This window comes from Callionymus lyra, chromosome 9, assembly GCF_982586985.1.
Source record: "Callionymus lyra chromosome 9, fCalLyr1.hap1.1, whole genome shotgun sequence".
NCBI lineage: Eukaryota > Metazoa > Chordata > Actinopteri > Syngnathiformes > Callionymidae > Callionymus > Callionymus lyra.
In genome coordinates this window covers 5,685,833-5,709,745 of record NC_141826.1, presented here as the reverse complement: position 1 = coordinate 5,709,745, position 23,913 = coordinate 5,685,833, and the positions used below count along the sequence as shown (strand labels likewise).

Genomic DNA, 23,913 nt, shown 5'->3' with positions numbered 1-23,913 from the left:
CAACCCTGAAAGCTAACCTAGAGTTTTCCTATTTGACTTTTGCCCCCTGACTCACCTTCAGGTGTCAAATGACTTGGGTAGTACCTGGAGGCCAGCGGGTAAGTTCATAGGACCCCGCTGAGTGGAGTGCATTGTGGGGGAATAACAGCGCAACATTTTCGTCATTTCATGGTTAAATGCCTCTCACAAGCGCAAGGACACAGCAGCCACTCGAGGGGGGAGATTTTTAGGACAGGGTGTAACAGAAGGAGCTACAGTAGGTGGCTTGGTGCTTTAAAGGTGAGGTCAAGAAGTGAAATGATCAGAAAGGAATCACAAAACAAGGATCTCATCCCCACCTATGAGACAAACAAAAACAGTCTGATCAGACAGAACAGAAGAGGAACAGAAATCAAGAGAAAACCCATGCATGGAAAGATGAGTGTGATGACAGCCCTTTTCTGTTTACTACAAACAGTTAAAACTTAATCTACTAAACTATTTATCTCTGCTAAGAAATAGAATTTCACTTGCGTATAAATTTAGCCATTAAACAGAAGTTCTGATTAATCATTAAATGGCTAATGTTCCTGACTCATACCTTCAAATGACTTAAACATTAAAATAAAAGTTAAAAGAAACGCATCTAAACTCCACGATTAATGATTATATAAATCCTGTGTTCCGACGTAAATCATTTGAAATAAAGATTTAAAACATTCTACATTTTTAATTTATGGCAAGAAAAAGTACTAATTTACACCTGTGTGGGCTCTTTGATGGTGTGATTATGAACAAATACATGAATATAAACAATAATCTTTATGAGAAAAAATGAAATTAAAAGAGATGATGAAGGAATAATTTAAAATGTGAAAATAATATGAACTTAAAGGGGACGAGGCTGTTGACGCCGTTATTACATTACAGGCCGAAACTGGTCTTCTAGCTCCTGTAGTTTGGATCTGTTCACTTCAGAGCAATTACTGTAATTTCTGGACTATGCCGTACATTTTTTATTTATTAGTAACACAGGATTAACACAGCTTTAAAAAAAAGTACCAGTCTTCCAGAAGAGCCATGTGCTTTTAATTTTCAAAAAAAACAGTCCATTGGTCAACTTAAGAACATGCTTCATATTCATTTATTTGTGTGTTTCCCACCATGATGTGTGTGTGCATGGTGAAAAAAATTGACTGTTCAAAACAAAATCCAACTATTGTCTATTGTACATTATTCCTTCTCATTCACTGGTACATGGCTATAACGCCCATAGAGTCTGTTAACAAATCAAAATATTTAGATTAATAAAAGATTTACAGGTTTCAAAGTGTGTGAAAAAAGGTAGCGGCATATAGTCCAGAAATTATGATAGTAAAATCTTGCTTTAAAGGGGACCAGGCTATATTTCTAATCCAGCTCTTATGGGGGAACAGAGAGGAGTCCCCAGGCCGGGAACACGTCACTGATGAAGGTGTCATGATTACAAACTCAGCTGTTTCCTGTGAGGAGCAGCAACATCAAGCTGTACTTGGTTCTAAGAGCCCAGTCAAGTAAAACCATTTTGGCCCGTTTTCACTCGGACGGCCCCACAGCTGGACTGTGTTAAAGGTTGATGGAGGTGCCTTTCAACTCACAAACAGCTAGAACTGATTGTCAAGCTTCAACACTTCTTAGAACACATCTTGGAGACATATGACAGATAAGTGAAGTTGCCAAAGCTACAACGTTCTATCTGCATGAACAGATAACATCTTACTTTAATGTACGTTTAACTTAAGACAGAACTGCTCGTCTGGACACTCTCGAGGAAGCGGGTCAGATAAGAGATATTAAAACCAAGAAAGAATGTTGTGTAACTTACGTAGAAGGTTATGCTGCATGGACTCGGACCGGTAGAGACTGACCGTGCTCTTCTTGAAGACGTTCTTCAGCAGCTGGGCCCGCTCGGTCAAGCTGAACACACACAAAAGAACACGGTGAGTATGTTGGCAGCGTGAATAAAACCACCTGGCTGATGACCGGAACATCAAATCCATCCACTCCGCTCTACAAGCCAACTGACACCGATCATGTCCACCCACATCGACACTTCCTGTGCGGCCTTCCTCCCTGATTCCTTTCAATATTTTTCTTATAACATAAGAGCTGTTTTTGTGTCATTTTAGTGATTTTAAACCATTATGTGTTTTCCATGTGTTATTATTTTCCCCTTGCTTACAGTCATTATTGGACGGTAGGCTATTGTTTTCACTTTACTTTTCATTTGTCAATTTACTTTTTACAATTCATCAGCTCTTACGCAATTTGTCAAGGCTCTAGAATCCCCTCTTCATTTCCTGAATATAGTCGATATCCTGCCATTTAACTCACATATTAATCAGTGTGTTCTATTGCTGCCCACTTAACTCACGACTAGAACGCATGAAAACAAAAATATTTATGTGCGTGAATATGCTTATCCTCCATTTATCTGGGTTTGTGTGTGCAGCAGGTGTGTGCGCCAGCTGCCTGCCGGGTCCGGGACCAGAGCCAAGTGCCCGATCACTTTCGGCCAGCAGGAGATCTCACACTGATCTGTTCCACACCGATACCTGCTGCTGGCCTCAGACCCCGGGGAGCTGCAGACGCGGCTCCTCTAATGCGTCTTTATAACAAATTGCTTTAATATCAGAGCGCTGTTGCTCAAACATGACACATTTAGGTTGAGAAAAAAGAAGGTAAGAAACGGTTATGACGTGATTGCTGATATTACAGTCAGACTACGGCAATTTCAGGAGCAATTTTAAGATTTCAGCCTTCCGCCCGAGATGTTGGCAATGAGACGTGTAATTTAGCAAAATCTCTCGGCTCATATGATTCTTGTTCAACGTTGATCTTCCCAAAACGCTGAAATCAGAAGTCATAAGCAGTGCAGATTGTAAATAATTTCGTCAATCAGGGAGGTATTACAGAAAATGACGATGCTTTAGTCGAAAATCATGGCGAGGGGATCAAGCTCCATTAAACCTACTTACTTTTTGTGAGACCTGACGTGTGTATACTGGATCTGTTTACATAGATCAACCATTTGAAGATGTAAATGTATCTTTCAAATGCATATTTTTATGAACGTTTGATGGAAAAAACACATTTAAACCTATTTAGTTTTTTAGGCCAGCTAGAGGATATTTACTTTATTTTCCTATTCACACGCTTGTTTCCTTGCCACCCAGGAGAGCCCTTTCCAAACTTCCATTAGTTAATGTACAGTAGAAATAAGAAGAAATATAATGAGCTAAATTTGATTCAACCAAAAATATAATATGCATCTTCTTTTTCCAATAGTAAAGTAAACACACTTTATTTTGATGAATAAAATGCAGAAAACGTCAAATCTGAGACAGCTAATAGAAACTTATTTTATACACAACTGTATCCATATACAAGTGTTAGATAATGGATATCAAAATGGTGTATTTATATAAAAAAAATAACCTGACCACCTTTGAATGCACCACAACCTGACAGCCATCACATAAAAAAGTGAAGGGGTTGAGAGTTGAAAAGGTTTAACTGCACTAAAATGAGGGCAAACATTTGCGGACAGGCTGGAGTGATTTGCCAAGAGAGTTAAAGTCTGTGCATGTGAAGGGGATCTAGGGCTGGACAGCGTTGATGCAATGTAAAACAAACCTGGGGTTTGCTCCACATTGCAAGCAGCAGATTAAGACAAAAAATGGTAAATTAGTTATGTTTTTATTGTCTTGTTTGTGCCCTCCATTGTTGTAGGTGGACTAATAATTTTCATTCAACTAGCTAAGGCTACAACAACAAGCTTTTAGGCTAATTGTTTATTGAACAAAATCTGCGCGCTCTGGGTACTTTCCTGTTCATTATGATGTTCCTGGAGTGAACAATTATTAAATCACAAATGGAAGTGTGATCTTGAACTAGAATAAATTCGTCATTATGACTGTTAGGATTCATTGACTTTTGCTTAATATTATTGAAAATAAATTTCATTCATTCATTCGCATGAGAGCAACTTTTTTTGAACACATTCTGTACTTAACTTTTTTATAAATAAATAGTTTGAAAAGCAACATTTTGACTTGGTGAATAGCAGGAGGGGTCCACAGCGTCAAAATTCTTAAGATCATTTTGAATTCAGCATGAGAAGAGTAACCATTTACAGGACATACAACTGTGAGAGAAGTACATGTGACTTCTATGCTCTCGTACCTCTTCCCTTGAACCACGGCTCCTGGATCTTTGGACAAAGCCTCCAGCTCCTGCACCTCATCCACCAAAGTCTTGAAAAATACTTTCTTGAGCCTGTAAATCAAAGATATTCAGTTATTCAGAGATAGAAGAGTGATTTTTTTTATGAGCATCATATTCCTCACATTTGTAAAATGTAACCCTTCAAAACATTTCATCGGTTGATAACGTCACAAGAAAATCAATCCCAGCAACATACGGTGAAATACAACAGGGTTGGGATATAAAACGTTTTTAGGAGATAGGGAGAGATTACGCAGGAATTTCCAGTGTGTATTGGAGCTATGATTAGCAAGAAGAGACTTACACTTTGTAAGCCACGTCAAAGACGAGCGAGGTGACAGGGATGAAGCCCAGGCCCAGCCAGAAGACCCCCGACTTGAACATCACCTCAGCCTGACAAAGACACAGAGATTATTATTCAGGTCAAATAGACAATGAGGGGTTTGAACAAAAGCTTTTTTTTAAACAGCAAGGTAAAGAAACCAGCATCTGATTCAGTGGCTCTTAATCGCTCACCTGCATGACAATGGCTGACCAAAACAAACTTGTTTATTGTGGAAATAAGGAGGAGACGGAGCCAAATGAATGCAGGACGATCCACTACGACTACATGAGAACATGTTTTGTTTGGATGCCTCCATCTCCCTGCCCTGCAGGGCCACAGAAAGTACCCGAGAAGAATTCAGAGCGCGATATCTTTTTCACAGAGGCTCAGATGTGGCGAGAACATCTGTCAGCACGTCACAGGATATTGTTGACGGATGACCAAAGGAAGTTTCATGGTTTACTTCAAGAATAAGACCATAGTATCTTTATTTTTAAATAAATAAATCTCGATACTGTTAGATCTGCTGATATTGTTCCATATGTAGCTACTGTTGCATAAGCATGTAAAACAAGGCTTTTCATCTTTGAAACTGAGTTCTCAATTTGGCAACACTTTGTCCCACTTTTCCAAAGGTTCCAGTTAAGTTTATGCAACATTGCTCAGAACGGCGTAAAGTTAACACGGAAAACAGAAGGTTTGTACTGAATAAATGTACTGAAAAACATCTACACAAAGCAAATATCAGAGGAATTCTCTTGTACAGTTTTGCATCCCAACGTGTTAATTATTAACAAGAAGTATAACTTAAGTAACTGGTAATAGTAATAGTCGAACAGCCCTGGTGTAATACAATGTTGAGCATTTACCAAGACAAGTGATAATGACGGTGAATAATGAAACATTCTAAAGGGATATAAACAGATATCTTGATATTTTTTAATAATTTGGCAAACACATGAATGAAATCTGAGGCAGCAGAACACATTCATCCAGCTGTTAGAAAATGTAACTCGGGAGAAAAGAAGGAGTCATTAGCAGCTGGCTGCCAGCCGTGTTATTAAATAAAAACAAAGATTGTCATGTTGACTGGGGAGTCGGTGGGTTTTTTCTCAGTGGGGGTTAAAGATTTGATGGTTAGTGTGCGAGGACTTTATTTACTTTGGCTTGTTGTAGTGAAACTATCTGTCACTGGATGTCAAAGTGCAAACCCTCCTCAACATTGTAATGTGCCACTTGTTTAAACTGCCGGGGCCCCTCGACCGTGTCTTTCCTGTAACGTGACACAGCCAGGGACCCTCAGGACGCGCATGCACGCCCGAGCACACGCACAGATCAGTGTCAGGACTATCAAAGCACTCGAATTAGCTAATCTGTTGGCCATTAAGTGTAAATTGACTTTGATGTCTGACCAAAACCGAAGCGCCTGAAAGAAATACCAAATGACAGGAAATCAAAATAGCTTTTCCCCGACAGATCCCATGAATGGAGCTTTTCTGCTGCTCTGAGTCTGCAGACGTCAGGCCGAAGGGAAATTACAGGCAGAGCTGGACGTTTGTGTCAATCGTGAGATTATTCTCTGGTGGAAACGTTTACATTCAAATGTCTCCAAGTCTGTTGAATTATTTTCATTTTCAGCCAGTGTGACATCTAATTTAGTGGCAGCGTTTATATCTCCTTTAGCTAGTTTCATGAAAATAAACTTTGTGCTTCTGAACGGGTGGGAGATCTGATTGAACAATAAACCATCCTGGCATCATTCTAGCGTTTGACAGGGATTATTATTTAAATTCAGCTCAACTCTGGGTGGACAAATTAAAATCTACGTCACACGTGTTATTTTAGCAACACTAAAAAGTTGGTTGGATTGTTGAATTGATAGCTCAGTTAATGCTATGTTAATTCGTTTTTTGGCTAAACAATCAGTAATTGAATTTTTTGTGGTAGATCGTGGAAGGTTAGAAAGATGATTGTAACAATGAAAGACCAATATGTAGGAAAAAAAAGTCATCATTTACTCTGACTCAGAGTTGGTCCACATTGTTGTTGGACCAAAACCAGCGACGTCTCATTCCAGGGGGCCCAGGGGAGAAAAGCGGGGTGACAGAGGTCCGGGTGACTGGGGCTGTATTTTTAGGACAAACTAATAAACTTGTCTGGCAGAACAGACAGTAGTGTCCGCTCGCATGAAGTTGTGTGTTTTGACAAGCCACCGACCCCTTCATGACCACACACACATACACAGACACAATCAAACATGAAAATGAACACGAGAACGCAGGACACACACAATTAGTTTGTAGCGTCTCTTCACTGTTTTTAGATAAAAAACAAGACCTGCCATACTTCTGTAGTAATTCTTTGTACATTATATGTTGATGTTTGTTTTTATTTGAGACAGGAGTAGGTATAGTATCCCTTTTTAGAAGCTCACAAATGTATAATACATTTAAACAATACGCCTCTGATCCTTCTTTGGTTAGTCCCAGGAGTTAAACATCACATGAACTTGTTGGTTCACTGAGGGGGAAAAACAAACTCACTTTAATCATGTTATTTCTGGTTTTAATGCAATTATTGTAAGTTGTTTTGGTCACAATCAAGTGCAAAACAAATGCAATTCAATCAGACACAAGTTCCAAAACTTCCAGCAGTGTTTCGGTTAACAAAACCTAATTGTAATTAGATAAACGTTTAAATGAGTGTTAATTCAAATAAGTTTTGAGATAAGTGGGATCGTGGTAAAAGGTTGCAGGTGTGTCTATATTCATGAGGTTTATTCAGATGGAGATCAGTCGACTGCATGGCCGTTCTGAATGAGTTATTGTGATGCAAGTACTTGTCATTCCAGGAACAAATGGTTCCCAGGATTAATCAGTCCAAGAATGATTCTCAAAATAGATGTGGATTGACTCTAAATATTATTCAAGTCTCTAAAATACTTTTCGATGACTTTGTTGGTGCTCTATTTTAGGCCCAAACACTTTTTAGGCTCTTTGTTTAACTTTCTGGAACTCTTACGGGTATTACCACCTACTCAACAGAGTAGATAAGATTCAAAAACAGACCACAGTCTTTGAGTTTGAGTTTGAAAAAGCAGATTGGATTGAATTTCAACAACACATATTTTTCATCTAAAAAACTATTTTAATTTCTATATTACAAATCGTGGAGTGAAAAGTAACGGCAGAAATTAAGCATCAAAGTATGTTCAGTAACATGTAAAACTAGGCTGTATACAATGACACAGAAGATCCACATGTCTTTCTGTGGAATGGAAACTATAGACCTGGTCTGTTCTTCATTTGTCCATCAAGAACGTAGATGCACACAAAACCCCTTTGAATAGACATCACTTAAAGAAAACTCAATAGAAGCTTGTTAGTGGCAAGAATTTCTTTAAGAGGGTTTTCATCATGACCAGTATTCTGAGTCACTTTACCAAGAGTGTATGCAAGTTTTTTTTTTGAGTGAAGCAATATTTTTGTGGGTTTAAAAATAAAACATGAAGGAATTTTTTATCCGGGAAAACCCTACTGAAGTGTGTTGTTAAAATATTGGTGTGTCCCGTCCAATAATAACACTGACAGAATAATAAGAATATATAGTTATGACATACAACCTTTAAAAAAAAAAAAAATTCAGTAGGTGGACCTTGAGTTGTGACTAAACAACCACACATACGTCCAATTTGTACACTTTCTTAAATCTTTTTTTGGAAATAAAATCGTGTGATCAAATCTAAATAATTTATAAAAGCAACCAAGTATTCAAAATAATATGTTTAACTAAACTAATGTCCTGCATGTTGTAACTTAAGTATACAGACGACAGGTACCATAGGAACTAGCTTAAAGTCCAAGGCCATGGTTCCCAGAGAATCCATTCTCATGAAAGGAAATCCAATTTGAAACAGGGAGTTGGTGTCTTTCTTATTTTGGCTTAAAATAATAGACCCGACATAGCATTCAGCTCCAGCACACTTTTGTAAAAAAGGTGAGGCAAAAACCCCAAATCAACCCAATTGTCTGCTTAACCCTTGATCATATTCTTTCTTCTGATGGCTAACCTTTGGTGATGACCAAAAGGACCAGATCAAACAGAAGAAAAAAAAGGGTGAGGGGCTTTCCACAGGCACAGAGTTGGGTTTTACTTAGATCCTTCTTGGGAGTGAAGTTCTATCAGCCAAGCTGGTCATATAGAAGAAGCTTGTGGTGAGGATGCTGTTTGATGTCCGCCTGACCGACTATCGCAAGTTAAGACCGGGCGGAGAGATAACGTCTATGTCACAGATAGTGTGGAGAGTCATTTTGTCAAACTTGTCTGTAGTGTTCAAGTGTCAGATATTCTGAGGGGTATTCTAGAGCAGACGCTTACTTCAATGAAGCCTCTGGGAAATATTTGGGCCTGTTTAAGGGTGGAGCAGAACCTGGTTCTTCGGTGGCCACCAGGTCTTGAAAAAGAAGAGTGTCTCTGATGCAGTTTCAGGTTTCAGGGAGAGCTGTGTCACTGTTTGATGATGTACTGTCGCAATGGCGGCGTAGAGTTACCGGCTACCCACAGGACACCATTACTAACTTCAGTGCAGCGCTGCAGGGCGCTGATGAAAGAAGAGGCTTCAGCGACGAAGTATTGAGTGTAAGTAACAGATCGTCACCTGTGTGAGTGTTTACCTGTTAACTCTTATGTTGTGGCCTCATAAATCTGTTTGGTCCGACACTGTGTGGGTACACCACTCCCATATAAGAACAAGTCCCAGGGGTATAAATCACTCCAGAGTTGAAAGATTAGTGGTTTAAGAGTTAAAAGTATAGGGTTGATGTTCGGTCAGAGACTGTGGGAAACAAGTGTCTTCTTTAGTGATGAAAACTGGGACATGTGTGTTGGTTTTTACTGCATCACTGGCTACACAAACATGCCATTTTACTAGAGGAATGTTTTACATTCGAGAATTCCAACTTTCTTTAGAAGCTCAACGTGTAAAATCATCACAAAGAGCAACATTCAATAACAAAGCCATAAAAAAACACTATAAGAGCCACTCATAAATATACCCTGCCTCAATAAACATACGATTCTGACCATTGTATTGGATAAACATATCTAATTTCACATTAACCCTTACTCTTCCACACATTTACTGTTTAAAAATGAAAGAAATAGTAGGGTTATAGAAATCTATCCTAAAAAATTTGAATCATAAAATACATAGATATACAGCTATAGGTCTGTGAAGATGAAAATCGGAACCTCTTAATTCAATTGACAAGCACTTCAATAAGAAGGATAGAGCTATTTTAGTCCTTTTCCTGCCTTATTCAAATGATTTATGATGTGTTCCAGTACCAAGGGTAAGCAAACTGACAGTGTAGACCCATGACAGACTTGTTTATAAGTCACTTATACATTTTACTGCAGCACAAATTCAATATAAATATAAATAGAGCTACTGTACATCAGTGAGAAAGACATTATCTCCAATCCGTTCTCAATGACTGCTCTAGAAATGTAATGCAAGTAAAAACCAAAATCTGTGGCTCATATTCTCCTTTGTCATTTATCAACGCTTATTCTTGAGAAATCATGCGTCATGACACTTTTGTGTGCACATAATAAATTCAACATGTTTAATAATAACATTTGAAAAATTAAAGCCAAAGATAAACTTTATCAGCAAGTCCAGCTCTCAAGCCGTTTGTTGAGATTTATATTAACCATCCAAATATCTTTCACAATGTCATATAACAACTTTTTTTGTTAAGCGTTCAGGAAACACATATTTCACTTGCACTTGCAGAAAAGGATCCAGTAACTGATCCTCCATTCACAAGACTTTCCAACTGTTTCTTTATTAATGTGTTTGAATATTGAAAAAATTACACATTTATGTTGGACTGTCAAGAGATTCCCTGTGATATTAGAACTGATCATCAAAACCGGTGTTAACTTTATGAACTCCTAGGATTTAATATCAAGCTTTAAGAGAGATGTTATTTTCTCCAGCATGCTTGGAGCAAAATGTGAAACAAGAGAGGAGAATGTAACGGGTGATGTAAGAGCCGTCGGCTTTTACATTGACCCACATCAGCTTTTAGGAGTATAGCTTTGTTGTATACAACGCACACTTTCAGATTAACAAATAATGATTGATAATCAACAGCAGACTGAGTATACTACAGCAACTCTCCTGCCAGTTGGAGATTTTACAATGCTAGGGTTTAGATTTATAACTTGTTGTAAATAAACATTGGCTAAAATATTGTACAACTGCTGGCAAAAGCAAACTGGTTTTATTAATTTGTTGAGTCAGATGGAAAACATAGTGAAAACGTATTTACAAATATAGTCAGTGGCAAAATAAACCCAAAGTTCAACAATTCTTTTTTTTTTTTTTTTTCAGATATCAAAACCAGATAACCCATCCCTAAATTAATTCAAGATCTAATTCAAGATCTTGAATGACCAGATGAAGATGATTCTCCATGACATTTAGATCTCATTTCTTCCTCATTTACAATCTTACTTTACGATCTACTTAGTGACACTCAACAAAAAATGAAATTGAAAGTTTTTTGTAAATTGAATTGCTTGTTAAATTGTAAATGTTCAACATCTTAAATGGTGACACTATTGTGACTTCACACCACACAAAGCATAACCCTTCTTGAACACATGCCAGCAGTTCCCAGGCAGACAGCTTTCATCGAGCAAAACGACGTTCACCTCCGTTTTCTATGTTTGGCTTCCAGACTGTGTCGAGGTTTGAGTGTCACCTGTGGATACTCAGAGCGGAGGGGGACCAACGTAACACAAACATCAGGCTAATTTGCCCAATTAAGTCATTACGCAACACAAGCCAGAGTTCTGACAGTTTACACCCCTCTGGTTCTGCTTACAAAAGGCCGTGTCAAATTTTCCCCCTGACGTGCCACCAGCATCTGTCTGATGCTGAGGAGGAATTGTGAAGCGCTCCGGGTCTGTCAGTGATAGATGACTTTATCTTCCCTCAGTACCGAAGCCAGTGATGAAGTGTGTAAAAGTCGACAATGTGCGTGTGAGCTTACCTCTCCTGACATGTCTGGAGCCAGGGGGATGAGGGGCCACAGGGACGAGTAGACAATGAAAAACACCACCCACAGACCGATGCTTCCCCAGATGGCAATGTGGCTGAACTGTAAAAGGCAACAGAGCGTGTTTAAGTTTGTATTTACTGTAGCTCAGATACACTAATAAATTAGCTCAAACACATGGCTCCAATAGTCACCACATTGCCTCACTATTATCATAATAGCAACCAGACTGTGCGCTATTACTCCGGGGTGTTGAGCCGCACAGGACGATTTGTGCCGTCAACAGGTGCTGGTATTGAAATGATCTAATTGATTTGAAGATTTTTTTATATAATTTATTTAGACACAAAGAACAATGTCATCCTTTGACACCTTTTGATCTGTATTTCTACATTAAACGGTTCTGGTTCAGCTCCAGTCAAATGTTACCCGATCAGCAGACTCTACAAGTATGTAATCAAGATTTCCTTTTAAAGCTATTAATCAAATCCTGATGGTGATATTTAAGGTTTTATTTCCATGTAAGTTGGATCGCACAAAGGAAGCGCTTAAGAAAATCCCACTCTACAGAGTTTGGCCCACATAGTAAAAGGGAGAACCTCAATATTCCAGAACCCCCCACAACTTTCCCTTGTTACAAGCCTTCCACAAATCCATATAGCACATGTATCCCAGATACTTAAAGTCCCTGGTCCTTTACAAAAACTTTAATGTGTAAAACGTAGAATCTGTGTTTTGAAAACTGATCGGACCCTCTAGTGCTAAAGGCCATTTTTAATGAAGGGTAAGGGAAGATAAAAAAAAGAAACAAACAGAAATGTCAATATATTTACATAAACTGACTGCGTATCGGAGGCTGTTGAATATCAGGCAGATATACAAGATTTTTTATCTCACCATAGTCCATGAAGAAGTCTCAAGTCCGGCTTTAAGACAAACTGTGATGACCACGTACTGTGAACAAAAGGTAACCGTCAATCAACACATACTCAAAATGGTAAACTGGTACAAGAGAAAGGATTTTTAAGTTACTCAAATGTTTAAAATGTTGAAGTCTTCCTCTCCAAGATGCAGTGCAGCCCTCATCATGACCATGTTTTAAAGTTACTACTCCCCCCTTAAAATCTTGGCAAACGGGAGGTTACGAGAGCAAAGTCCATTATGATGTAATAATGGCTTCACTCCTCCTCCAGCCAGCTGTAATCACCCCCTACTTTGTTTATACAACAAGTCCCTTGGAGTTGGAGACTTACGGGATTGATGATGCGCGGTGACAAACCTCGATGTTTGACCCATCACCACAGAGTGTGTGTGATTATGCGAAACAAGTTAATCTCCAGAAAAGTTTTTTCAGTCCCATGTAAATATTTAAATCCAAAGAAAGTATTGGACAAACAAACACATACTGATTAGACTCAACATACTGATGAGATCCAAGATCAATTTAAGGGACACTTAAACAGATTAGTTGGCCTTCAAAAGGAACTATAGCAAAAGAGTAGCTGTTTGTGACCCCACCTTCTTAGTTGATCAAGTAGAATCATCAGACACTTACTGTGTAAACCATGTTTCCAAGCAGCAGGTAGTCTGGAGTTTTTCCACTGGCAAAAACTGTGTCTGGGAAAGGAGATGGAAATACAACCTTCAGGCTTGACAATGAGTATGAACATAGTATGCCAGTATACCAGGGCATTTCTGGGACTCTAATGTGAAGTGAGTTAAAGTAAGAAACAAACCTTCAACCTCAAAGTATTGCACAACAACATCGAAATGGCAAGAAATTACGATATTAACAATACGTTCCTTGTGTTGATCAACTGTATGCCACTGGTATATCTGTAAAAGTCTGAGTCTAAGACTCTCATTTCACTCCATTTCCGGTTGGTCACATGTTCGGTGTGCGGTGAGGCTTTAGTGACAGCCTGTCAGTCAAAGTGAGGGAGCTTGGCGCCTTTTGTTAGCAGTGCAAGCCCACACTTGTGTGGTCCCCCATTTCAGCCAGCCCAGAATTGCCAACTTTAAGATGGCTTTTCTTTAACTGTGCATACAAAACGTTTGCATTTTAATGATGAAAGAAGAGCCGAGATCGCACGAGATTACTTATTTTTAACCAGGAAATAATGCGAGTGCAGCAAAGGTTTCTGTCAAAAATAGTCACAGATAAGCTTGCACAAGGAATAGCATATTTATATTAATCTTATTTAAATTACTGCACAGCTACTTTTAAGATAAGTTTTCATTAATGTGCAGCAAATGATGCTGACAAACAAACTTATTATTAATTAAAATAAAGAAAGTTCCGCTTGTATTGTAAATATATTAGGACTAAGAGAGAATTGAAAACCAAAAACCTTAAAGAAATTTGACTTTTTGTTTATGTGATGTTGTGAAGAGTCACTTTTTAAAATTGTAGTAGAATAGTTTAGAAAAGTAACTAATTTGAGATTGCTTGGATACTTTTAGGGTTTAACATCCACTCAATGGAGGAGTGGTGTGATATGACCTGTTCCCAACAGAGGAGTCATGACATCAGGCTCCAATTCCCACGAATGCTATAGGGTCTTAAAAATAGTAACAAAATACAAATCTGTATTTGGGCAGATGCGGAGATGAAGTGCGTGCCACCACGGATGGACGACACATATGTTTGCAATCCCAGGAATGGACATTCGAAGGGGAGAATTAAACAAGACGTGCATCTGCTTGGCCCAGCCTCTGCGGAGAGTTGTAGACGAGTCTCTGGGACCTACTTACCATGCTGGAAGGCTTTCAGAGGGATCCAGAAGAGGATGACTGAGTGGAAAAGGCCGTTCAGACAATGGGCCCAGAAGACCTGCAAAATAGGGGAGTGGGACCAAGGAGAAGGAGGAGAGATGGGGGGTTGGAGGCGGCAGGAGATTTTGAGAAGAGAGAAACACAGACGGAACAAAGCATGAGAAAAGGGTGTGGGGAGCTTCAGCCCACCAAGTGACCCCTGACCCGGGTCCTTTGTGCCAGCCCAGCACCAGGCTAAGTGGCGGTTTTGTCGGGGCCTCATCGCTCAATGGCCACCCCGCTGACAGACACGCTGTAGATCCTCTGTGTGTGTTATGGCAGAGAGCGACTGCTGAGTGTGTGTTCGGGACGTGAAAGACTAACTTCTGCTTTTAAATTCTTGTGGAGGGAATAAAAGGCAACTGTACAATAAAAGATGATGAATATGTCAACATTAATTTAGAAGCTCAAAGAAAAGCTAACAAAGGCTTTATTAGCCTTGAAACTTTACAGACGCAGAGTTCAAACAAGCGTTTCAGAAACACACATTGCGATACTGACAGGTCTGACAGAGATTAAACGGTTTTCAAGGTAATTATTAAGAGTCTGGAAAATAACCCCGTGGACCACAGTCTGCGTATGTATCCACGTTTGCAGACTGGCCGGGTTCTTGAAAAACATCAATACATCCACTCCCGAACCAACGTGTTTCACTTACATTATGCAACAGGCGAGCCAAACTAAACACTAATGGGCGATGTAGCATGAAACAGCCGTGAAATCCATTCTGCCAAAAAACTCTCCACATTGGTGCCCAGGTTTCCCCTCACTGACCCAGACATTGGTGCTACCTCTGAGATGTTAACAGCTGACCAGGGGAAACATAAACAGAACAAATCTCGCATTGGAATATTTGGCCTTTTCTTGAACATTGAGTCCTGGCAGAGATTATAGGACATTTACTTAAACCTTGACTTCTTATTTAAGCTAATGTCATCCTTTTTTTTTGTTAAAGTGAAGTGTGGTCTTTTTGTTCACTTCCAATGTAGCCTCGTGAATTTTTATTTTGTGTTCAACATTAGTTGAGATTTTGTTTTAAACTATAAAGGCATCTCTTTAATTCTGATAATAAATATCAACATTGTTATGGGTACGATTAAAAACAAACAAAAAACAAAAACATATTAACCATGGTTAACTACTCATTAATATGTTTATCAGAAGTAGAGCATACCTCTTGTTTTATTTCTTGTCACAATACTGTATTAATATTCAACAGCACTGTACAGATTTGTTTTGCTTATCATATTTATTAAGGTTAATTTATGATTTATTTTTATAATCAATTAACATGCAAATATATATGTCATTGGCGATTACATTTCCGGCAGCTAGATGGCAGCAGTCATTTTGTCCTCCAAAGCCAAAGGAACAATGAAATCCTGCGACATACTGTTGATGACTGAGAACGAGAGGATACAGTTGACCCCAGCAGCTTTTAAAGCTGATGTTTGAATGTTTTTTGGTATAAAAACAATTTAAAGCAGTTTGTCATTTGGTCTTCAAATTCTACAACGAAAAAGTTAATTACTCTGAAAATACTACAAATATATCCTAGTTACTACAGTATCTCAATACATCATAATATATTGTATTGTTGCCCCTGTATTGTGATAACTATCCCTAGGTTCTTGTCAAGGCAGACCCCTAATAAGAAGTTAATATCTAAATATATATCATTAGAAACTATCGAGGATGGTAACAAAGTATTCACTCTAAACAACACCCTAATGACTGATTATCAACAAAAAAAAAGTAATGAAGTAGTTTCTTTATAAATGACACAAATGTTTTCCACAATATAAAGTTGTTACTAAAACCTTTTGAAATGTTGAAAAAGGAGGCTGACCCGCCAAAAAAGGCGATTGTATACAAGTTCAACACAGAGTTTCTCTCACCTCAAACTCTCCTCTCATAAATCAATACAACGGCTTTAACTCACAAAGACTGTATCTATTGTGTACAAAAGGGCCAGACGTGCAGGAGGACCTGCATTAGGGGCCAAATTCCTGCTGGATTTTCTCGCCTCTGGCCAGCAGAGAGGGAAATATCTCAGGGAAAAGGAGAGTGGACAAGCCAGCAAAAACAACCTGCTGACTGGGAAGAGTCACTGAGGCCTTAGACTCAAACTGTGTATTGCATGCAGTTGTTAGCATTAATTGTAAACAAAGAACAAAAAGTCTTCTGTATTAGCACCTCATTTAGAAATCTGCACAGTGCCATGTGTTCCAGTAATTCATCAACAGAAGGCTCAGGTACAAGTTTCTGTCTGGTCTCGGGTGGGTTAAGCTGGACCTGACAGCACGGCTCTGAGAACAATCAGGATCTCACTTAAACAAATTGCATAATTTTCCGCAACAAATGCTGCTAGACAATAACAGCACACTCTGTGTGTTTCCCCCTTCAGCGGAGTCTTTCTGCTGCATCCCCCCGACCTCCAGGACCTTTCCTGACCCTGACCCCCATGGCCAATCGGGCTTTAATCCACCTCCACGCTGGCTAACTGGGTCACCACGCCTGTGAGGAGCCTACAGGACTCGGTGTGGAGAAATGAGGAGACGTCTTTATTACATTTCTGGGGGGAAAGTATACAAGAATGACCAGACAGAGGAGGTCAGGCCGGGCCAGGTCAGATTTGTCTACATCTGTCAAGTGAGAGTGAAAGGTGACGCGTCAGTCTCGAGCTCAAGGTGACAGCAAATACCTGTCTTTATGGTGATGAATGGTGGCGAGGACAGTTGTGATCCAAATAGCTAATGTCAATATAGAGCTGACAGACCATACATACTAAAAGTGCTAGAAGTGGTGAAATCAACACCTAGCTAATGATGCGATATTCAGCTACAGTTAAGTCTATTAGCAGCTTTAATTATAGATTGAAACAAATAAGGTTTTTTTTTTAAATTAAAGCATTATTAACTACTGAGAATTTTTTTTTTACTGAGATTTTAAATCGAGCTAAAGTCATAAAAAAGCTGGGCTGAAATCAATGCTAATGAACAAAGGCAACATTAAGATTGAGCTCCATCAAGTATAAGTCAGAATAAGTTAAAAATATAGAGCGGTACCATTAAAATAAAGTTTACCTTTGTGTTGAAGCCCATTGCATTCTGGGACGTTTTGTAGAGCTCTGGATACTTGAGCATGTTTTCTTTTCGGCAGGAGCGCTCAAATATTCCCAGGGTGAGGGGAGGGAGAGCTGTGAAGAGCTGGACAAACGGCAAACACAATCAATATATGAACTTATGGACACAACAAATAATGTCATTTCATCAATGTTCAACCAATGCAAAATTATTATTTGTCACATTTTGGCACTAAATATATCCATTATAAATTTAAATGAAAATACACAAATAAGAACTTTTTTTCCATTATGTTGCCTTCTACTTTTGGTATGCAAAACTTTTGGTTGACTAAACATCTGCCTAGCTCCTGACAAAGAGGCAGTTACTTAAGTCGGGCTTAAGACTCAAAAGTGTCGTAGCCACGTTGTTCTGCATTGCAGCTGCCTGGAGAAGGGAGCTGGTATTATGAGTCTGCAGGGGTATAGCGGATAAAGTGGATGTCAGTTTTCTACAGGGCCATCTGGACTGAAGGTCTTGTTGTAGGAGCCATAGGAGGATATGCACCACTGGACTCTTTTCTTATGCAGTCACACACACGAAGGTCTCCATTGTAGGGAGGATTCATCTCACTGCTTCCACTGCTTCCCACCCAACCAGAGGAATTCCTTTACTCACTTTTGATAAAGTCAAAGATGGTCACTTATATATACGAGGATGTAGCTCCTTTTAAAAATATATATCCTAGCCCTATTTTTTTATGATAAAATAAATGTATTTTCCATAAAATATTTAATAGTTTAAAATAATTTGTTTGTACTTTTTAACAATAACAATACAAATCATTGTAGCTAAGAGTTTGGCTTTTTTGTTATGTTCATCATGTTTTGAGATCTTGTGATAACATACCTTATTATTTTAAATGTTGTCGTTTGTCTGTTAATCAATATTGACTGATGGAACCTTCTATTCGTCACAAGGTAGGCATGGGAGCACCTTAATAATCCCCCAGACTAGCAGCTTGAGGTCGGATGAATAACTTTCTTGTCCTACAATTGTCTCGGAAGCATGCAAATCATGTTTCTCAAGATTATGAATTTGAAAATAAGAAAATAGGATAGGATTGGGGTCTCGTATAAAGGATAATGCATTACTTTATTACCTGCCAAATTATATCTATAATTTCGCTCCATTGAATTCAATCCTTGAATTACTTTCATAACAATGTTGTAATCTTTGTTTGGTAAATCAATAACCAAAAATACATTTGTCACATTCTTGCCAAATAAGGATCACAGGCATTCATTAGGAATGGGCGTGGGAGGGATGCCAGGGGGACTCGGCTCAATTATTTCACCACTCTTTTTCGAGCAATTGATCTTCTAGTTTCATGTCATGCTTGAGGGTGTTTGGGAAAAATACAGCACTTTAAAGCTCATAAATAAAGTAAGATGTGTGTTGAGGTTAGAAATGACAATTGAGAAATGGTGGAGGGTGGTCTTTAGGACCATGGGAACTTGTATCTTGGTCAGAGAGTGACGGGAGGTAAAAGTAAATCATACTCACCACATTGTACAAGCCGATGCACCAGCGCTCAAACAGAATCTGACCCGAGAAGCCATTGACGAATGCAAACCAGATCTGCAGGAGGAAAGTACCGAGTTAAGAATGGAAGCTACTCGACATGGTCACTGTGATGGATGATACATGACGATACTCTGTTCACTTAAGTGAGGTAAAAAGAAGCTGGATTTTGGTTCTGTTTCAACAAGTAATAAATGAAAGGCCAAAAGGTTAGATATAGTGAGCTGTAAGTTATTACGTTGGTTTAAAATGTTTCCTAGAAGGTGGTTTTTCAGAATAAAAAAAAAGTACCAAGTATTTTGGATTGTCTCACATGCTCAAGTGAGCTCAGAGCAGTTAAGCAGACAGGCGCAAGCATTGTGCGCCACCTCCGTGATGTAAAGTGTCTCAGTTTTTCATCATGGGATTTGCAACAAACATCTATCAAGTAGTTTCCTTCCTCCATCTACCTGAAGACATGTGGGTGACAGATGAGTTTGGTTTAAGGGCCGGAGCTGGGGTCTCGGGACTCTGAGTGATGGAGACTTTGATAGGACGTGTCAGGAGATGTTGAAAGTGGAAATGTGAAGCAGATGCTGAGCAGAGATTAAATTTATCACACTATCTTGATCCGTCACTCACAGCCAACTATTCTGACAGAGACCAGGTAGTCACACAAACAATACAAAAATGAAAATAGGGTGCAGTGTTGAGCTAGAATGTTATTGGGTTTAAAATACTTTTCTATATTTAAATAAAAAGATGAAAACAAACAAAACAGAAAATAAGGAATAAATACTGTTTTTAGACAAGCAAGGAAAGCATAAGGTTTCCACCTGAAACATAGCTTCAACTAGGGACCGATGTGTGTCCTATTTTTGCAAAATCTCCTGAACTTACAATGCTGCGATCAGCTGCATCTCTTACAGAGTACACACTTCTCATGATAGAGCTGCGTCTCACAGATTTTTCCGTTTTACATGGTCTCAAGGTATGTGCACAACACAGTTGGTAATGTGTAGAAGGTGTGAGGGCTATTTTAATGTGCCCCAAAAGTTATGGAATCACATGGACTGCCAAAAGATGGATGATGGATCCCAAGAATAATATTGGACCAAGTGACCCACATTAATGGTGGTAAGATATGCGTCCTCCTGAGAAGGGAGTTGTTGCAGTTCATGTTACTCTATAAGGCAGTAGAAAAAAAGATGGCAGATGATACTAGAGACTGTATAGATTTTTTTGGCTTTTTAAAAATATTTCACACCTAAAAACTCTCACACATACCTTTAATATATATTTGGATTCACAAAAAAAGCAGCAATAGAAGCAGTTTTTTGTTGTGGTTTTGGTCAACCACACATACAATGTCGCCGATTTAAAAATGCTACAAATAAAACCGCACATAATCAAGTCCTGGTGGCCGGTCGCTTTATATCCTGGCTCGGTCACGAATATCAAAAATTCCTCAACAATTTTCTGGGGTCTGGTGAGGGTCACAGCTGCTACCCATGCACAGAGCTGTCAAGGGACCATCAGGGCTGCTGAGTTTCAGCCAAACCTTTTCCCGCTTCATTTAACCTCATTATGAAGGCATGAACTGCTACAACTTCTCTGACGGGGACAAAAGCCCTTCTGGGGGCCCAACCTGCCATGTCCATGATGCCCACCAATACCAGTCTGGTGCTGGTATTCCATAGTGTGAGGGTATGCAGGAAAACAAATGTGCATAAGCCGACTCCCCCTCCTAATTCCCTCTGCCGACAGGGAAAAAGTGGGCACGTAAAGACCCAGACCATGTGCCCCCTTCTCTGCCACACCCACCCATTGAAGATCCCAAACCCCCTTCCATCAGGTGCACTCTACCATGACGTTATTCCTTTTATACGAGGGGCCTGTTTTGAAAGTGCTTCTGGTTGTAGACAATGCAGCCTGGTAACAATGAGGATCAGAAGAAGGTACAGTAGATCTGTTGGCACGCTGCAAATACATCTGATTCTTGGCTTGCTGATAAATACTTTGAGATGGCGTTGCCATGGGTGAAAAAAGGGAAAAAACGAAGGCAGGTTCAACCTGCTCAAGCAATGCTAACGAGAGGCTAGCGGGTAGGTCAAACTGCTGAATTAATTACAGCTCTGCTCAATAAGAGGCTCTGGACTGATTTATTGTTGTGCTAAGTTAAAAGGCTCCTATTCATAGAATGTGGTAACTGCTTCTGTGAGTATTTTGGCCTGGTCTGTGGGCTCCAAATAGATTCTCCTTCTTTCTCTCTCTCTCACCCATCTTTTGAGCGACAGATGCATTGATTTGCTCATTAGGGGAAGTACCCGGCTGGATTTTTCTTCCCCCTTTTCATCTCCTCATTGAGTGCCACTCAGCAAAAAGGGGTGTGGCTGGCCTCTCTCGCTGCATATCATGGAAAGAAAGATGGGGAACCAGGAGAATGGGGTTTTAAGAAAGGCGTGATTACTAGGTTACTTGCATATTTATCAATAATAATTGATTCCGCAGCCCTAGAACGCAGGAAATATCACGAATGAGGCAGGTCTGGGTTGGATGGAGTTTTAATGCTGCAAAAGAAGGAGCCATTGGATGAGAAACTGTTATGTATTGGACAAAAAAAATCTCAAGAAATGTAGTTAAAGGCAACTTCAGCCTCCGACTTACAAGGGCTCTAGAAATATTTTGTCCAGTTATAATGAAGAGCAACTGGTTTCTAAGCCACTGGCGTTCCTTTATTCATCTACAAAGACTCCTTGTAATAGGCGTCCTTGTAATTGCCTCGTAAATGCCACTTGTCCATCAACCCCCTCTGCAGCAATGTGTCAGTCATGATAAGTAGCCAGCTGCATCACCCGGTTCGTAATGAGTGCCTTTGATTGATGACCGCGGTCCAACTCAAAGCTTTTCACTGCGCGTTGTTAAGTTAAACTTGTAATGCATTACAGCATCTCAATAAAGTCATTAATCTAGATTACATTTCACAGGCTCTTGACCATATTGTTGAAAAATATTTGGGTAATTAGGACTGCCGTCTTTAATCAACGAGGCAGGCTTTAAGGATGATTAGCCGAGTCGCTTATCAGACTGATTAAAAACAGAGATGCACGATGTAATTGGAATAAGAAAAGAAAAAAAAGAAACATCAACCAAGCCAACATTAACAACAGAATGAAATAGTTCCAGCTGTTGGTCATCAAATAGAAGAGGGCATTTGCACTATTAACTGGTTCCTTTTCATTAAGACAACAGTATTTGTTTACAAGTTAAAACTAGAACGATTTTAGGACTATTTGACCTTAGACTGACTCAAAAAGATAACCCTTTTTAGATAAAGAAAATACTTCTGCTTCATGTAAGAAAGATTTTGTATCAGTTTCAATAAACTGCAGTGGTGAGGCTGAAGTAAAAAAAAAACCCAGAAAGTTTACCATCTCTGATTTTCAATTTAAACTTAAGATTTTAGATTCTTGCATATGATTTTGTGTTTTTAGATGTTGATGAATAGTTTTCACATGTCTTATGGCCATTTTTTTTACCTAAACTTCTGCCAAAATTCAGTTGGTGAAGGGTTTTCAATAGTTAAACTATATGAAGGTCACTTAACAGTCAATAAATGATTCAGGATAATGGCAGATAGCTCCCAGAAAAACTATGTTTCATGACAGGGTATCAAACTTGCCACACTCTGCAGAATAACAGCTTGTACATACAAGTGTCTTTGTTGGTAGTTCTTTCACAAACCAAACATTCTGAATTACATTCATATAATATACACGTTATTATGATGTAGCACAGCACATTGCATTTGCAATTTTTGTAGAAGGACTAGAGAACTGTAGTGTTTTGAAGAGAAGTTGCGGTTACAAACAGGAAAAATGGATAAACAATTTTGAATGGAATTCTGGCATTTGTGGAATGTGGAGAAAAAAAGGGTGTCAAGTTTTAATGTGGATGTTTTACTGAGGAACATCTTATCTTTGTTGAAAGCACAACAGATAAATAAACTAATAAAAGGGAGTTTCCTTTTCTTGGGAAAGATTCTCAAAAACGGTGACGTACAGAGGTCAAATATAAAAGTACAAATGATTCTAAAGTTTACAAACATTTTTCACGAATGTTAATGTTGGGATTATACTGTATAAACATGGCCTTCTTTCTTGTAAACAACTTCAAAATCAAAATCCACTTTGTCACTCTTTAAAAGGAGAAGAAAATCATTAATACACATTAGTATAAATTAGTTTTGGCAGAGGGATTTTGGAGACATTGTCTCAATGCTTCATTAGTTGTTTCGTTCTCCACTTGAATGCAGAAATCAGGGTTGTTGTTTTTCCTGATAATTGATGCTTAGACAGTTACTTTGAACCTCACTTATGAAAAAGAACCTGACTAAAAAGTTTATGTTGCAGCAGAAACGATGAAAGAAAATGCTGTTTAGACATTTAATGTCAAATTTCAAGTCCAGGGTGGAATTACTACGTTATCTTCACAGTGAAGGTGGACAGATCTCCAGAATAAAACACCTACTAAGGAGGGGTCAGTTTGTTATTGAAATAGTTTTACCTCTGAGTCATCTAAGCAGGATGTACAAAAGGCAAATTATCATTGAACTAATTAATATCTACTCATAAAAATATTAAAATACTAATGCTTATAAGTTATTTGTTTAAGCCTTGTACAGTTATCAATGTGTCGTTTGGTACAGTGTTTTAAAAAAATAATATAATACCTACTCCTAAGTCTGAGACAATACTGCAAAAGCAAATCCAGGCTGTCAAGTTCTCGGGTTGTGGATCAAAACGAGGGAACACTGCAACTGATAAAGCTG

At 38.9% G+C, this 23,913-nt stretch overlaps 1 protein-coding gene across 4 annotated transcripts in view; it reads right to left on the bottom strand.

Annotated features, from left to right (window-relative positions):
• atp8a1 (ATPase phospholipid transporting 8A1) overlaps positions 1 to 23,913 on the bottom strand; it is a 91,212-nt gene that overhangs the window by 4,250 nt on the left and 63,049 nt on the right. For all 4 annotated transcript variants that reach the window (XM_087799412.1, XM_087799414.1, XM_087799411.1 and 1 more), the window contains 9 exons: positions 19,086 to 19,160; positions 17,541 to 17,663; positions 14,395 to 14,473; positions 13,196 to 13,257; positions 12,538 to 12,594; positions 11,635 to 11,742; positions 4,550 to 4,638; positions 4,204 to 4,296; positions 1,844 to 1,935 (listed from right to left, as the gene is read on the bottom strand). In XM_087799412.1, coding sequence (XP_087655538.1) covers positions 1,844 to 1,935; positions 4,204 to 4,296; positions 4,550 to 4,638; positions 11,635 to 11,742; positions 12,538 to 12,594; positions 13,196 to 13,257; positions 14,395 to 14,473; positions 17,541 to 17,663; positions 19,086 to 19,160 — 778 coding nt within the window. The remainder of the gene's footprint in view (positions 1 to 1,843; positions 1,936 to 4,203; positions 4,297 to 4,549; positions 4,639 to 11,634; positions 11,743 to 12,537; positions 12,595 to 13,195; positions 13,258 to 14,394; positions 14,474 to 17,540; positions 17,664 to 19,085; positions 19,161 to 23,913) is intronic.